Source organism: Cucurbita pepo, chromosome LG12, assembly GCF_002806865.2.
Source record: "Cucurbita pepo subsp. pepo cultivar mu-cu-16 chromosome LG12, ASM280686v2, whole genome shotgun sequence".
NCBI classification, from domain to species: domain Eukaryota; kingdom Viridiplantae; phylum Streptophyta; class Magnoliopsida; order Cucurbitales; family Cucurbitaceae; genus Cucurbita; species Cucurbita pepo.
The window spans coordinates 5795652-5811608 of record NC_036649.1 but is presented as its reverse complement, the minus strand read 5'-3'; the positions used below and the strand labels follow the sequence as shown (position 1 = coordinate 5811608).

At 33.6% G+C, this 15957-nt stretch overlaps 2 protein-coding genes across 2 annotated transcripts; both read left to right on the top strand.

Moving 5' to 3' along the window:
• Window positions 1-5235: 5235 nt before the first annotated feature.
• On the top strand, window positions 5236-8161 carry LOC111807701 (protein TIFY 10A-like). The gene is made up of 5 exons (XM_023693533.1): window positions 5236-5650; window positions 5827-5974; window positions 6166-6479; window positions 6580-6637; window positions 7796-8161. The coding sequence occupies exons 1-5, from the start codon at window positions 5473-5475 to the stop codon at window positions 7962-7964; spliced, it is 867 nt and encodes a 288-aa protein (XP_023549301.1). The 5' UTR covers window positions 5236-5472; the 3' UTR covers window positions 7965-8161.
• A 1083-nt stretch (window positions 8162-9244) lies between these two features.
• On the top strand, window positions 9245-14813 carry LOC111807702 (oligouridylate-binding protein 1B-like). Its single transcript, XM_023693534.1, has 12 exons — window positions 9245-9487; window positions 10407-10468; window positions 10817-10919; window positions 11080-11156; window positions 11232-11293; window positions 11380-11467; window positions 11661-11736; window positions 11812-11842; window positions 12095-12214; window positions 13526-13611; window positions 13979-14155; window positions 14260-14813. The coding sequence occupies exons 1-12, from the start codon at window positions 9383-9385 to the stop codon at window positions 14545-14547; spliced, it is 1275 nt and encodes a 424-aa protein (XP_023549302.1). The 5' UTR covers window positions 9245-9382; the 3' UTR covers window positions 14548-14813.
• The last annotated feature ends 1144 nt before the right edge of the window (window positions 14814-15957 follow it).

Sequence of the window (15957 nt, the reverse complement as noted above, 5' to 3'; positions counted from 1 at the left end):
CATTCTCTTCACGTAACTTGATGACGCATTTACCCCTCACTTTCGACTTTTTATAATAAATCAAATTAATTAAATTAACTAATTTATATTTATATTTTTCTCAATTACCATCCCAATTAGATTGGAAATTAGGGGACTAATTTCCAATAAGAATAAATTATGTACGAACATTCCATGAGCAGAAATTACGGCGTCCACATCTTTAATTCAATCCATTTAAATAGCGTACAATGAGTCGTTTATCTTATTGCGTGGAAAGTAGAGTTGTCCATTTAGCTCAACCTGGTCCGAGGTAAATAATATATTCACAATCTCTATCTCAATTTTAACTCTACCCTACGACTTTTTATGTATAATTATTTACTTGCTTGGTAAATCATTTTTTAAGGTATAAGAAATTGTTAAAATTTGAATATTTACAAATTATGTTGAATTATTAGATTTATCACAATGTTTTATATTATATATTATTTTAACTAAAACTACATTAAAAAAAAAAAAATGAGTGATTGTATCCATTTAAATAAATTTCACAATCTAACTCAACAAAAATAGAGGATTGAATTTTTTTAAAATTATTATTATTTAAGGAGGTTTATTTATGATGCGCGGCGTGGTGGGCCCATAACCTAGTCCCACATTGGTTAATTGGGTTTATAAGCGATGAATACCATCTTCATTGGTATGAGGCGTTTTGGGGAAGCCCAAAGCAAAACCATGAGAGCTTATGCTCAAAGTGGACAATAGCATACCATCGTGGAGAGTCATGATTTCTAACACTACCGTACGCGTTACATTAATAACTAAAATTTCTAAATAGACAATATCATACCATTGTGGAGAATCGTAATTCCTAACACTACCACACACATTACATTAATAACTAAAATTTATATTTACAAGTAGTAACCCATTACAAACAAAAATATTCTTCATTTTCATAATAATTTTAGAAATAGGGTAGGGTTGAGTTATAACCCTATTTTAGTCTGGTTGAACCTACAAAAAAAAAAAAAAAAAAAAAAANATATTTAATAATAAAACGTGTTTTTTTTTTCTATTATTTTATTATTTTATTTTCGATCAGTCTAGGAGTGTTCTTGGTGGGGCCCACTTGCTCCTCTTGAATGCCCCGACCACCCGCTGTCGGCAACCACACCCACTTCCTCGTTCCTCTCTTTTTGCNCACGACTCTCCACAATGATATGATATCGTCCACTTTAAACATAACCTCTCGTGACTTTGCTTTGGGCTTCCCAGAAGGCCTCATACAAATGGAGATCGTATTCTATGATTATAAACCCATGTCATCCAACAACATCCACCTAATTTTTTTTTCCAGAAAATTTAACCCAACTCAAGCAATATATATATATATAACGTAACCCATTATTTATGATTTGAGTTTGATTAATCCGATCATACGAACCCTCTAAATTAAATGTATAAATATTTTTGAAAGATTAGAGAAGAAAAGGCGATAATTAGCGTATTATTATATTATCTAATATGGATTAAAAGTTAAGTTGACAAAATTAAAAAAGAAGTAATTAGGATAAGTTTGGAGAGGAGAGAGAAACGCACGAGAATAACATTAACATTAGGCATGGAAGGATTACTTAATTAAATTTAAAAAGCAAACAATTAAATATTATTAAAAAATAATAATAATAATAATAATAAAAAGTTGCTTTTATGAGGGTTGGACTATGAATAAGCCGCCCACCCAACTCGCCAAACACGTGCTACCATTACATCTATCACTTTTCAATATTTAATTTAAATTTAATGTTAGGGCAGCGGGCAGGGGTAGGATGGGAAAAGGACAACTTAATACCCAATAGGATTTTTCCTTTTCTTTTTTTTTTTTTAGGTGAGAGAGAAATAAATAATGATTTATAAATTACAAGTGAGAGAGAGAGAGAGAAGAGGATATTATATTATATTATATTATATTTAATAATAAAACGTGTTTTTTTTTTCTATTATTTTATTATTTTATTTTCGATCAGTCTAGGAGTGTTCTTGGTGGGGCCCACTTGCTCCTCTTGAANTTTTTTTTTTTTTTTTTTTTTTTTTTTTTTTTTTTTTTTTTTTTTTTTTTTTTTTTTTTACAATTAAAAAATGTGTAGCTATTTTTCATTTTCAATTAATTGTTTTCGACTTTTTTTAAGTTATTTAAATTAATAATAATAATAATAATAATAAATATATATATATATCTCGAGAAAAACTCTATATAAAGATGATTCCTACAAATTCCTTAGGTAGAATCTCGACCCCGACTTCTAAAAAAAACAAATAAAGAATTTTTTAGGGTATATAAAGAATATGGTCCCTACAAATTCCATAAGGAGAAAATTTTCGCATGGAGAACTCGATCTCTACAAATTTCTTACGAAGAATCTCTATTTCGATCTCTATATGGATCGAAAATAGGAAATTTCTACCTCAATCCCTTGAAACCAAAATAAATATTTTAAAAATGGATGGTAATTAAAATAGGACGAGATGACGAGGACAATGAATGAAGCTTCCCGTCCCGTCATCTTGGTAAGAATCTCTACCTAATTTAAGGTTAATAATTTAAAATGTCGAGGGTATAAATGGTCTTATAAAAGCATATTTTAAAATTTATTTAACAAATTAAAAAAAAAAAATTAAAAAAGAAATCATGTGGAGAACTACAAAGTGGATTAATAATAAGTTCAAAATGGATGNGAAAAATAAAGGGAATAAAATCGAATATTGCTGAAGTAGTCACATATTTTTATTCTATTCCCTTTTTGACCCTAGATTCAAACATTTTATTCCACCTTTTTCTAATTTTATATTGTGAATAACGAATATTTTTGTGTTGAAAACTAAGTTCACAAGCTTATTTGAAAAATACACCAATAAATAAATAAATAAATAAATATATATATATATATATATTGAAAAATACACCCAACTTTATTTATATTTATGTATACACGTGTGTTCGGGTAAAAAAAATATAACCATCGATCTTAAAATTATAATTTATATACTTTAAATACTTCGTTAACTTATTAAATTATAAGTAATAAAATTTCACGATTACAAGAAGATTTGATAATTACTCGGTATCAGTTCATAAAAAAATTTACCATCCATTTTATTAATTATTAGATCACTTCACGTCGCGTCGAATCTTATTAAATATAGTTATATGAAAATTTGGTTATTGATATTGACAATAAGAAAATAAAGACTACCAACGTTAACCTGATTTTTGTCTATGAACGTCGACTGTCGTTTCACTCGAATATTAAGCATTTGTAAGTCACAATGCATTACTAACGTCAGATAAAAACGTTAAATATTATTAATTTTTGTAATAATCTTAAAAGACGGAACAAAAGAATGTTACAACTACCTAACTTTTTTGTTTTTTTTTTTGTTTTAATTTAACCCAATTTAAATTGGAAAAAAAATATGAAAAAAACTAACTCATTTAATTTCTATAATTAAGGTTATCCTCAAGATTTGATATCCAACCAAATTGCACAAGCTTTAACAATTATCTTAACCGCTTTTCACGTTCACTGTCACGTGCGCCAATTCCTCATTTAAATTAATTTATAATTTTTTTAAAAATTAAATTGGATTAAATCAAATAAATATGAATATATGGTTGATTTTAAAATATATATTTTTGTTTATTTCACAAATTAACATTTTACTTCTATTTTAAAAAATAAAAATAAATAAATAATATATATATTGTAACGTGTTGGGAGGAGAATAAACCACGGTTTATTATTTCACAAATTAACATTTTACTTCTATTTTAAAAAATAAAAATAAATAAATAATATATATATTGTGATGTTGCAGGTTGGGGAGGAGAACAAACCACTGTTTATAAGGGTGTGGAAACCTTCTCCTAGTAGACTCGTTTTAAAACCTCGAGAGGAAGCCTGGAAAAGTCCAAAGAGAACAATGTCTGCTAGCGGTGGATCTGGGTCGTTACATATATATATTTTTTTTAAGAAATGACCCAAACAACTTGAACTAATTCAACCAACAATTTTTTAGTGTTGGGTTAGTTAGTTAATAGCGGTTGTTGTTGCCTCATAGTTCTAGCTTTACTTTGATCAGTGTCTCACACGTTTCGAAACCTGCCTCCAATACCATTTGTAACAGCCCAAACTCACCGCTAGCAGATATTATTCGTTTTAATCTGTTATGCACCACCGTCAGCTTCACTGTTTTAAACCGTGTGTTTAGAGTTACACAGCGAAATCGGTATTCATCTAGACATTGTCCTCTTGGTTGTTTCCTTCCAGTATTTCCCTTAAGATTTTTGCGTTTTTCCTTATGAGTTTCTACATTACACGTATGTTAGGAAGAAGTTTCCACATTTTTATAAGAAATGTTTCATTCTCCTCTTAAATAGGTTTGATTTTGATCTTTAAATTTTTATTATATAATATTTTAATCTAAAAAATAATCCACTAATTAGTTATTATAATAAATAAATGACGTAGTTAAAAGGACTAAATAGAATTTTATGAAAGTTTAGGGATGAAGATAAAATAAAAGTAAAAGTGGGGGTGGACTTTTTAAAAATTAATATTTTGCCCACATGCTTCTTATTTTCACACGCTTGGGAGAGAGATAAATATAATCACTTGTAATTAAATATATATATCAAATTATATTATTTTATTTAAGTCTCAATTCCCTCTACAAATTTTTAAAATTTCAAAAATTTCAATTTCACTTTTTAAAAATATAAATAAAAAGATTAAAAATATAATTTTAGTTTAAAATTCATTTTTATTGATTAAATAATAATAATAATAATAATCCTTACATAATAAAATACCTCAAATGGAATAATTTTTTTTTGAAAATAATAATAATTAAATTTAAGATTTTTGAAAAAATATATACAGATAAATTAATATTAATTCTATTTCTTCTTAACAAAATGTAAATATTATTTTTATCAAAGGTTTTATTGATTTTTTATTTTTTATTTTGGAGTGAAAATATTAAAAAGTTGAAAACTATTTATAACCTTTTGTGGTAATAATAATGGTAAAAAAGAAAAAGGTCTTGGTTACAGTTATTTTTTTGTTTTACTGCAATAATAATAATAATAAATAATAATAATAATAATAATAATAATAATAATAATAAACGAATTTTGTTTTTTTCTATTCAACGCTCCAAAAAAACGTGCTTCAACTCCTTACTTTTTTTATTGCTAAGTAATACTTTTTTTCAAAGCCGCAGGCAGAGAGAGACCAATTCGTTTCCTCATTGGAACTGTGAAGAAGCTTGACCTGTTATACTTCCTGTCTTCTTCATCTCCGCCGTCTATGTCCACCGGAGCCGGCGGAACCATCGTCAATCCATTTTTCACTACGTAGATTCAGCAACCACTGGGTGGATTTTGGGGATTTTGATTTCTTGCTGTTGCTGGTGCTGTTGTTTGTCATGTCGAATCCATCGGATGCCGGCGGAGGCGTGAGATTTCCCGAACGGAAGCAGCTGGCGAAGCGGCTGGAGAAATCGAACTTTTCTCAGGCCTGTAACCTGCTGAGCCAATTCTTGAAGGAGAAACGGAGTCTCGCCGATTTGAGTTCCGATATGGCTCTGAGGAAGAAGCCGAGAGGTATTGATTTGGTTATTGTTTGGTTGGAAGGGATAAATTGGTTCTGTTTTTGGTTTTTGTTGTTTTTAAGAATTTTGAAACCCTCAGAATTTTTAGATCTTCGCCGAGATAATCGGATTCCAATCTCCTTGAACTTACTCGAGATTTTCCCCTCCCTTTTTTGGGATACGATCTAGATGAACTCGAAAAGGCCAAGCCGCCGCCGATGGTGAATACGGTCATTTCTTCCGACGCTACACGGCAGCCAAAGGCTAATCTGCCGAAGTTCGTCGGATTTCCTTCGTCGGGATTCTCCAATAACGCCATCAATAAGGGCGAGTTCAGGTGCTCAGAGATTCCCCTCAACTTTTAGGCTAATTTCCCTTTTCAATTGAGTACAATTTTTTAAATTACTTGCTCACTGCTGTTGCCCAAGAGAAAAGTGCGAAAGCGAAGAAGATAATTATTAGGTTAAATTATATCCCTATGAAATGGAGTTCTAATTTCTGATATTATCTTCACGGCGATTGTTTTAGGAGACCGGCCACACCGGAACCTGCAACCGCTCAAATGACCATATTCTACGCCGGCAAAGTTTTGGTGTACGATGATTTTCCAAACGAAAGGGCCAAGGAGATCATGGCCTTGGCCGATAAGGGAAGACGCATCTCCTCCACCGCCGCCGTTCCCCCCACAGCCGCCTCCCCCAACAGATTCGGTCCTGCTTTGGAAAAACCCTACAGTAAGGCTCCCGCCGGTGAGCCAAATGTGGTGTCCAAAACTCAAGCTCCGGTGAAGCCGGCACCGGAGCAGCAACTGAAACCGCAAACGGAAACAAAAAAATCTTCTGGTAACAATCGCCATGGAAAATTCAATGATGGATTCTGGTTGATTATCTTGATTTGGTGTTCTTAATTTGATTTTCTGACCCCCTTTTTTTTATTGGGCAGATTTGCCTATTGCTAGGAGGGCTTCCCTTCACCGATTTCTTGAGAAGAGAAAAGACAGGTACTGATTTTCATATTGTTTTTCTTCTTCCTCTTTGATTTTTGAAGTTGAACAGAGCTCTCTCGTTAAGATTTTCTCTATTTGCTTCTCCAAAACTGTTATTTAGATCCTGATTTGGGTTTTTCTTCCTTTTTTAGCAAAACATGTTGATTGGTTTCAGAAAACATGTCAAAATAAGATTTACTTGGAAATAATGTTTTGTAAAATTGGTTTATTGAAGAACACATTACAATTTTAGTTTCTACTCTTCATAAATGTTTTAGAACGGTATGACGTTGTTCGTACTCTAGTTTTCATTTCATACCATTATCATATCATTTCAAGTCTTAAATTTCGTTCGATCCTTGTAACGGATTTGGATGAGTACTTCTCATCATTTAGCTTTTACTTGAAGATTAAAGCTTTCTAAATAGGTTTCTTTTCCTCCTCTCTTGTTAATTTTAGTACTAAAACACAATTCAAGTAAGTTGGCTGGAAACGAAAATCTTACCCAATACAGATATATCATAGAAGAGAACAATCCAATGAAAAATTCAGTTCATATGGCAACATTTTAGCCATATAAACCTGGTGTGGTTGAAAAATATGGAAAAAAAAAGTTACTGAAGGGTGAATTTGTAGATGTTTGTCTTGTTACTCACAAAGATGAATCACTGTTTGTATTTGAAACTGAAGGCTTTTAAAACCCAGTAACAATTTGTAACCCAAAGCTGAGCACTGTAAAACTTGGGGAACTACTTTTTAAGCTCTTCAAAAAGTATTGATGAACACATTTGAAACTGTGGTGCTGACAAATTATCACAAAGATTATTCCATTTGTAGGCAGGAATCCCCAAACTTTCTTCTTTATCCTTGTTTTTTCTTCTTATTTCTTTCCAGAAATTTGCAAAAGAACCCTTGAACTATAGGGATTTTATCATCGCAACCCTTGCACTTTCAACTTTTGCATTTGTATCCCTCTTTGAACCTCTCATTATGAGGACATGGACATAGATAGTTAGGCTTGCTTGGTATGTGATTAACATCCATTAAAAGGTCGAGAGTTTAGCGGTAAAACCTAAAGTTCGAGGGTGTAATTGTAACAATTGTCATAGTCATTACAGTGGATTTTGTTTTATTTTTGTTCGTTTGATTGAACAATATTGTTTATATCATCAGGACTGTATCGAGAGAGCCGTTCCAAATGAACCAACCACTCGAGGGTATTCTTAAAGGAAGTGGAAGTAGCTCAACCAACGAACCTGAACCTGAACCTGAACCTGTGCGTGAGCCGGAAGTCGAAGCTGAAGAAGGCGGCTTCCCTAAGCATCTCGATCTCAACTTATAACATGGTTTTGCATTACATAGGTCAATTGTTTTTATCTCCAAATTTATTTGCTGTTTTGTGTTATATATTACATATAATTAATCCCCCCTTCCAACAACTATGCCTTCCTAATACAAGTATTATCCCAATCATATTTTGTATTTTTTTTCTAACTAAATTTTCGATGCAATATGAAAGAGTAGGTTTTTTTTTGTTGACCTTGTGCTTATTTTTTATGATATTAACAAATGAATATTTGAGATATTGATGGTCAAGTAAATGGACGTAAACATATAGCATCGAATTTATGGTCAAAGTTATTCTAAAGGACTCTCTTTATTATATAGTTTGCGTGTTATCCTTTTAAAAGCTAAAACGTTTGGTCGGCGAGATTATCTTTTATTTATAATAAAAAAAAACTACAATTTGTAAGATCTCACCTCGGTTGAAGAGGAGGGAAACGAAACATTTCTTATAAGGGCGTGGAAACCTCTCCCTTGTAGACACATTTTAAAAACTGAGGCCGAGGCCGACGACCATATGTAATGGGCTAAAACGGACAATATTTGTTAGCGGTGGGTTTAGATTATTACAAATGGTATGGGCTAAAACGGACAATATTTGTTAGCGGTGGGTTTAGATTATTACAAATGGTATGGGCTAAAACGGACAATATTTGTTAGCGGTGGGTTTAGATTATTACAAATGGTATGGGCTAAAACGGACAATATTTGTTAGCGGTGGGTTTAGATTATTACAAATGGTATGGGCTAAAACGGACAATATTTGTTAGCGGTGGGTTTAGATTATTACAAATGGTATGGGCTAAAACGGACAATATTTGTTAGCGGTGGGTTTAGATTATTACAAATGGTATCAGAGCTATACATGGGTAAGGATGTGAGAACCTCTCCCTAATAGACATGTGATAAAATGATGAAATGGATGGATTTTTAACATTTTGATGGTTTGTTTTATCAAATTTATACCAATAGTAATTTTCATTTAACCTAATAAACAATTGGTTGGAATAAATTATTTACGAATTTTAAGAATTAAAATGTGTCCGAAGATTTATTCAAATAAATATTTAAAGAGTCAACTGATATATTAAGCATAAATATAAAATATATTTGTATTATTTGATACAATTTTAAAAACGATCGTCAGGAATTTGACGAAGATGTACACTTGTCAATATAAGATTGGCAGTCGTATATTCGTGTGTAACCAATACGTAATGATATCTTCGCCCGGGCCCGAAACGGCATTTTATAAGTCTTCTAAGTTACAACCATTAATTGATTTTCCCCCAACCCGGAGGAGCTTTTCCGTCCCCAATTTTTTCTGGCCTTTGTTCGACTCTCAACCCTAAAACCCTCATCTTCCCGGTAAAATTTTTCGTTCTTTTTGGCGGAAAATTGATCGAGGGAATAAGAATGCAACATCAGAGATTGAAGCAACAACAGCAACAAGCTTTGATGCAGCAAGCTTTGCTTCAGCAACAGTCTCTTTACCATCCTGGTCTCTTAGCTCACCCTCAGGTTCGAGTTCTTCTTTGTTTTAATTTCGGCTCACATTCGTATGATCTACACGTTTTTCTTTCGCCATTGCTGTATTTTTGTTGTGGGGTTTGGCTGTCGATATATGAGTATTACTTGTGAAGTTATGACCGATTCGGTGCGGTCTGTCGTAGCGGTGTTTTTTTTTTTTTATAGCTTTGTACGGTTTGGAGTTCTGAGTTTTTGTAAAGAAGTGATTTCCCCCGTGTTGAGAGATTGAATGTTTGTGATGGGTATTCGTATTTTTTTTTATAGTTCTTATTAGTTGTGGGTATCTGCTGGGTAATGTTTAGCCCGTTTGGATTAATTTTTGGTTTCTTGAAGTCTTTTTTCTTAACAAAGCATGAAACAGGATCCCTTTAGATGCTCTAGGGCCATCAATGATGGTATGACGTGCATGCAGTGGCTCACTTCTGGGGCTAAAATTTTCCATTCGGCGTGTATGCTATCGATGCGTAATGTTTGTGGATCATTTTTTATTTTTTTATAATGTAATCCGCTCTGGGGTTCAGGCAGATTATACCATTTTATACATAATTTATCATCCTAGTTGATGACGGTTGACTTCCACCAACCCAGTTAGGTTTTACCAGCTTACATTATCATAGAACTGGAATTTCCTTATGACGTGAAATCTTGAGTTACTGTAGCTGGTCCGTGTCTTTCATGTTATTTTCACTGCTTTCCTTTTTACTTGTGTGATCTCTGTTTCTCCAATGTACTGGTTGAAATACCATCGAGGTTAGCGTTTCATTTGGTTACAAGATTTCGTTTAATCTGCATGATTGCATCCATTATATATATTTTTTGTTTTTCACTCATTTCATAAAGATGCATCTTCTCTTTCACATACTATTCCATTATTTTCCTTTTTATTTATTTTGTTGTTTCCATTATGCAGCTCGAACCAATTCCAAGTGGAAATTTACCACCGGGTTTTGATCCAAGTACCTGCCGCAGTGTGTGAGTGATTTTTTAGACGCTTTACCTCTTTTTTTTCTGCATTATGTGAACTTGTGTTTTCTTGCAGTCGTCATGTCTCTCTGTCACAGATTTGTCATCGACTATCAAGTTCTCATACTTTTAGCTTCTGTACTTCCTAAGAGACTGGATCTCTAATCATTTAATTTGAGCTTATGCTTTAAAATGACGCCTTCTCAAATCTCAACCAAGTAGCTAGATTTTTTTACTTGAATTTTATTGTTTATGTATACTATATGACTTTTGTCGATTACTTATATTTTGTTTGTATTTTTTTTTTCTTTTTCCTTTTTTAAAACTTTTAGTTTCTTTAATTTTGAGGAAATGCAGGTACGTAGGAAATGTACATACACAGGTAACTGAACCACTTCTTCAGGAGGTTTTTGGGAGTACAGGCGTTGTTGAAAGCTGCAAGCTTGTTAGAAAGGAGAAGGTTGGTCCACAGGAGCCTATGATACGAAACCTTTGTTCTAACTCTACTTTTTATTTCCCCATACAATGGAGTAGATCTAATTGTTTATAGTACTGATAATTTCAAGGTCTTCTGTTTCCTTCCTGTATATTAACATCCTTGTTTCTACTGCTTTATGCAGTCATCCTATGGATTTATTCACTATTTTGATCGCAGATCAGCTGCTATGGCAATTTTGTCACTTAATGGGAGGCATTTGTAAGTATAGAACTGTATTTTTTTTCATTTTCCATGTTTGTACTTCTGTTTCCTGTCTCAATATGTGCTTTGCAGGTTTGGGCAGCCTATCAAAGTAAATTGGGCTTATGCTAGTGGTCAGAGAGAGGATACATCAGGTGTGGGATCTGTTCTGAATCAGTAGCTGTGAGTTGCAACTGTTTAAATAATTTCTTCTATATTCACCTGCTTCTTTTGTGCACAGGTCATTTCAACATCTTTGTGGGTGATCTTAGCCCTGAAGTTACTGATTCTACTTTGTTTGCATGCTTTTCTGTTTTCCCAAGCTGTTCGTAAGCTTCAGCCCCTGGAAACTATTTTTTAATTTGTTTGTTGTCCTTTGAATTTCGCATGTAATTTCTAGTTCTGCAAAATACAAGTATGCAATACTCCACAGCTCAAAAAGCTATTGGGGTTGGAATGGATATGTTAGTAGTTTGTCTTTTTTGACGTACAACATCTGATATTGTGTTTTATTGGTTTCAGCGATGCCAGAGTTATGTGGGATCAGAAGACTGGGCGTTCCAGGGGATTTGGTTTTGTTTCTTTTCGCAACCAACAGGTTCATACTACATCTAATTGAAATATATTCTTTTGCCATTATTTCTCTCTCTACTAAATTTTTCTCCCTTTCCAGGATGCTCAAAGTGCAATAAATGACCTGACTGGTAAGGACTTAATTACTTCTGATAGTTTTAATTTCTTGTACTAGATTTTCATTTGGTTGAACAATCAAATCATTGGCTGAAAAAAGAAAAGATTGATGATCTCTTCATTCGTGATTTCTTTTAATTTTGTGGTATATTGTTATCAAATATCTATAACAACATTGAAATTGAGTAGCATATTGTCTTTAACTTTTGTAATTGAAAGTCTTTTGCTATATTGCTCTATTTCTGACCATGCACGGTCTCCTTCAGGTAAGTGGCTTGGGAGTAGACAGATTCGTTGCAACTGGGCTACAAAAGGTGCTGGATCCAATGACGACAAGCAGAGCTCAGATGTGAAAAGCATTGCGGAACTTACAAATGGATCATCTGGTGAGTGTTCATACCCCATGTTTAATGAGGTTTTCATTTCTTCCATTAGAAACNTGCTATGGCAATTTTGTCACTTAATGGGAGGCATTTGTAAGTATAGAACTGTATTTTTTTTCATTTTCCATGTTTGTACTTCTGTTTCCTGTCTCAATATGTGCTTTGCAGGTTTGGGCAGCCTATCAAAGTAAATTGGGCTTATGCTAGTGGTCAGAGAGAGGATACATCAGGTGTGGGATCTGTTCTGAATCAGTAGCTGTGAGTTGCAACTGTTTAAATAATTTCTTCTATATTCACCTGCTTCTTTTGTGCACAGGTCATTTCAACATCTTTGTGGGTGATCTTAGCCCTGAAGTTACTGATTCTACTTTGTTTGCATGCTTTTCTGTTTTCCCAAGCTGTTCGTAAGCTTCAGCCCCTGGAAACTATTTTTTAATTTGTTTGTTGTCCTTTGAATTTCGCATGTAATTTCTAGTTCTGCAAAATACAAGTATGCAATACTCCACAGCTCAAAAAGCTATTGGGGTTGGAATGGATATGTTAGTAGTTTGTCTTTTTTGACGTACAACATCTGATATTGTGTTTTATTGGTTTCAGCGATGCCAGAGTTATGTGGGATCAGAAGACTGGGCGTTCCAGGGGATTTGGTTTTGTTTCTTTTCGCAACCAACAGGTTCATACTACATCTAATTGAAATATATTCTTTTGCCATTATTTCTCTCTCTACTAAATTTTTCTCCCTTTCCAGGATGCTCAAAGTGCAATAAATGACCTGACTGGTAAGGACTTAATTACTTCTGATAGTTTTAATTTCTTGTACTAGATTTTCATTTGGTTGAACAATCAAATCATTGGCTGAAAAAAGAAAAGATTGATGATCTCTTCATTCGTGATTTCTTTTAATTTTGTGGTATATTGTTATCAAATATCTATAACAACATTGAAATTGAGTAGCATATTGTCTTTAACTTTTGTAATTGAAAGTCTTTTGCTATATTGCTCTATTTCTGACCATGCACGGTCTCCTTCAGGTAAGTGGCTTGGGAGTAGACAGATTCGTTGCAACTGGGCTACAAAAGGTGCTGGATCCAATGACGACAAGCAGAGCTCAGATGTGAAAAGCATTGCGGAACTTACAAATGGATCATCTGGTGAGTGTTCATACCCCATGTTTAATGAGGTTTTCATTTCTTCCATTAGAAACTATAAGTTTAGAATGTTCCAGTTTGTCGTTTTGTTTACCCTGAGAATCATTCATACCCCATGTTTAATGAGCTTTTGACAATACTTGCATGAATTTTGACATTTCTGCAGAAGATGGTAAAGAGACGGTCAATAGCGATGCTCCAGAGAACAACCCTCAGTACACTACTGTTTATGTTGGCAATCTTGCTCCAGAGGTAAGATACCTCATTCCCATCTTTGTTATTTTTATTTTAGAATGTTTTAATGATTTATCTTGCTCCAAGCTGCCAATGATAAGATAACACAATGAACTTTTTTTGGTACTCAACTTGCCAAGTTTTTGCTAGTGTAACACTTGGTTGAGGTTGCTGTATAAAATGAGGTTTCTTTTAATTCTACCTGTCTCTAGAAGGGTGCTCTGGTTTAATTTATAATTTTATTCCAGGAATTGGCAGGAAAAGAATAATTTCTCGAAGAATAATCTTGTAGCGTTTACTTAGTTGTCTGATATCAGTGATATTTGGGTGTTTTTGATTACTGGCATTTTGGATTTTTTTGAATAATTTTTCTTCATTTATACAGGCCACGCAGGTTGATCTTCATCGCCATTTTCATGCTCTTGGGGCTGGTGTGATTGAGGAGGTTCGCATCCAGCGCGATAAGGGCTTTGGTTTTGTTAGATATAGCACTCATGCTGAGGCTTCTTTGGCTATTCAGATGGGGAATACTCAGTCGTATCTTTGTGGCAAACAGATCAAGGTTTCGTTTTCTGCTTGTGTATATATAATTTTAGAAGGTGTTTGTGGAGTAGCTTTCTTAAGTCAGTTCTAACCGGCGGGGTTGTGTACGGTTTGTGTTTGCAGTGCTCTTGGGGAAGCAAGCCAACCCCACCTGGAACCATCTCGAACCCGCTTCCTCCCCCGGCAGCAGGTTCAATCCCAGGACTCTCAGCAACTGATATTTTAGCGTATGAGCGGCAACTGGCTATGAGCAAGATGGGTGGCGTCCATGCACTTATGCAGCCTCAGATACCACATCCTTTAAAGCAGGCAGCCATGGGGGGGATGGGTGCCGCTGGCTCAAGTCAGGCCATCTATGATGGTGGCTTCCAGAACGTTGCGGCAGCTCAGCAGCTCATGTATTATCAGTAAGTCTCATGACGAGAGAGAGAGAGAGAGAGAGAGAGAGAGAGAGAGAGAGAGAGATGTATACAAAATGGAGTGTGGTTAGTTCTGTTGAGAGATGTGGATGTTTTTCTTGTTTTCCTCATTTGGAGAGCTTCTGTGGAATGTCATTATTGTGTACCCGAGTATATCTGAATTTAGAAAAAAAGGATATGAGGACTAGCTGGGTGTTCTTAGTTTTCCTTCCATTTGCTGTTCCTTTTATGATGATTGGGAGTACAATATTCTTATCACTGCTTGTTTTGTGCCATTATTAATGCCAGGAGTAACAAATAATGATTTAAATAATTTTGATCTATGATATTCCCTTATATATTAAGAATCATATAATATAACAAACCTAAGTTAATAATGTGTTAATGGACACCCAATCTGGGGCAGTGCCTTTTAATATAAAGTTCTCAAATTTTCAATCTATTTGGACGAAGTTTGTTGTTTAATTTTGTGCTCTAAATGCTGCAATTTTTTGTTTTTAATTTTTTATATGCTAATTACTAGCCGTTGTGTTGGAAATGGCTCGTACAAAATAGTTGGTATAGATTCATTATTAAAATAAGTCTAATGGTAGAGTAGAAAAACCTTGTGTTATCGATTCAAATTTGTTGTGCCGGAAATGGTCGGTATAACTTAGTTATTAAAATAAATCTAATGGTAGAGCAGAAGATTGGAAAACCAAGTCTAATTGTAGTAGAGCAGAGACTGGAAAACCAAGTATAATTGTAGTAGAGCAAGACTGGAAAACCAAGTATAATTCAAGTATAATTGTAGTAGAGCAAGTCTAATTGTAGTAGAGCGAAAACCAAGTCTAATTGTAGTGTAGTAGAGTAGAGGACTGGAAAACCAAGTCTAATTGTAGTAGAACAGATGACGTAGAGTAGAGGACTGGAAAACCAAGTCTAATTGTAGTAGAACAGATAACTGAAAAACCAAGTCTAATTGTAGTGTAGTAGAGCAGAGGACTGGAAAACCAAGTCTAATTGTAGAGTAGAGACTGGAGGATTAAGTCTAATTGTAGAGCAGCGGATTGGAAGATCAAGTTTAATCGTAGAACAGAGGACTGGAAAATCTCGTGTTACCGATTCAAATCTGCTGTGTCGGAATGGCGAGTATAACTCAGTTACTAAAATAAGTATAATTGTAAAATAGAGGACGGAAAAATCCTCATATTACCAGTTTAAATAGGTTAGTTCAAATCTTATGTTTGACCCAGGTTGAATTTGTATAAGTATTCACACTCTAACAAACTTACTATTTTACTTTTTTGGTTTACAAATTGCAAAAAGAAAAAAGAAATGAATTAATCATTTGAACTAAACAAAAAAAAAAAAAAAAAAAAAAAAAAAAAAAAAAAAAAAANATCTTCATAAATCTTTGAAA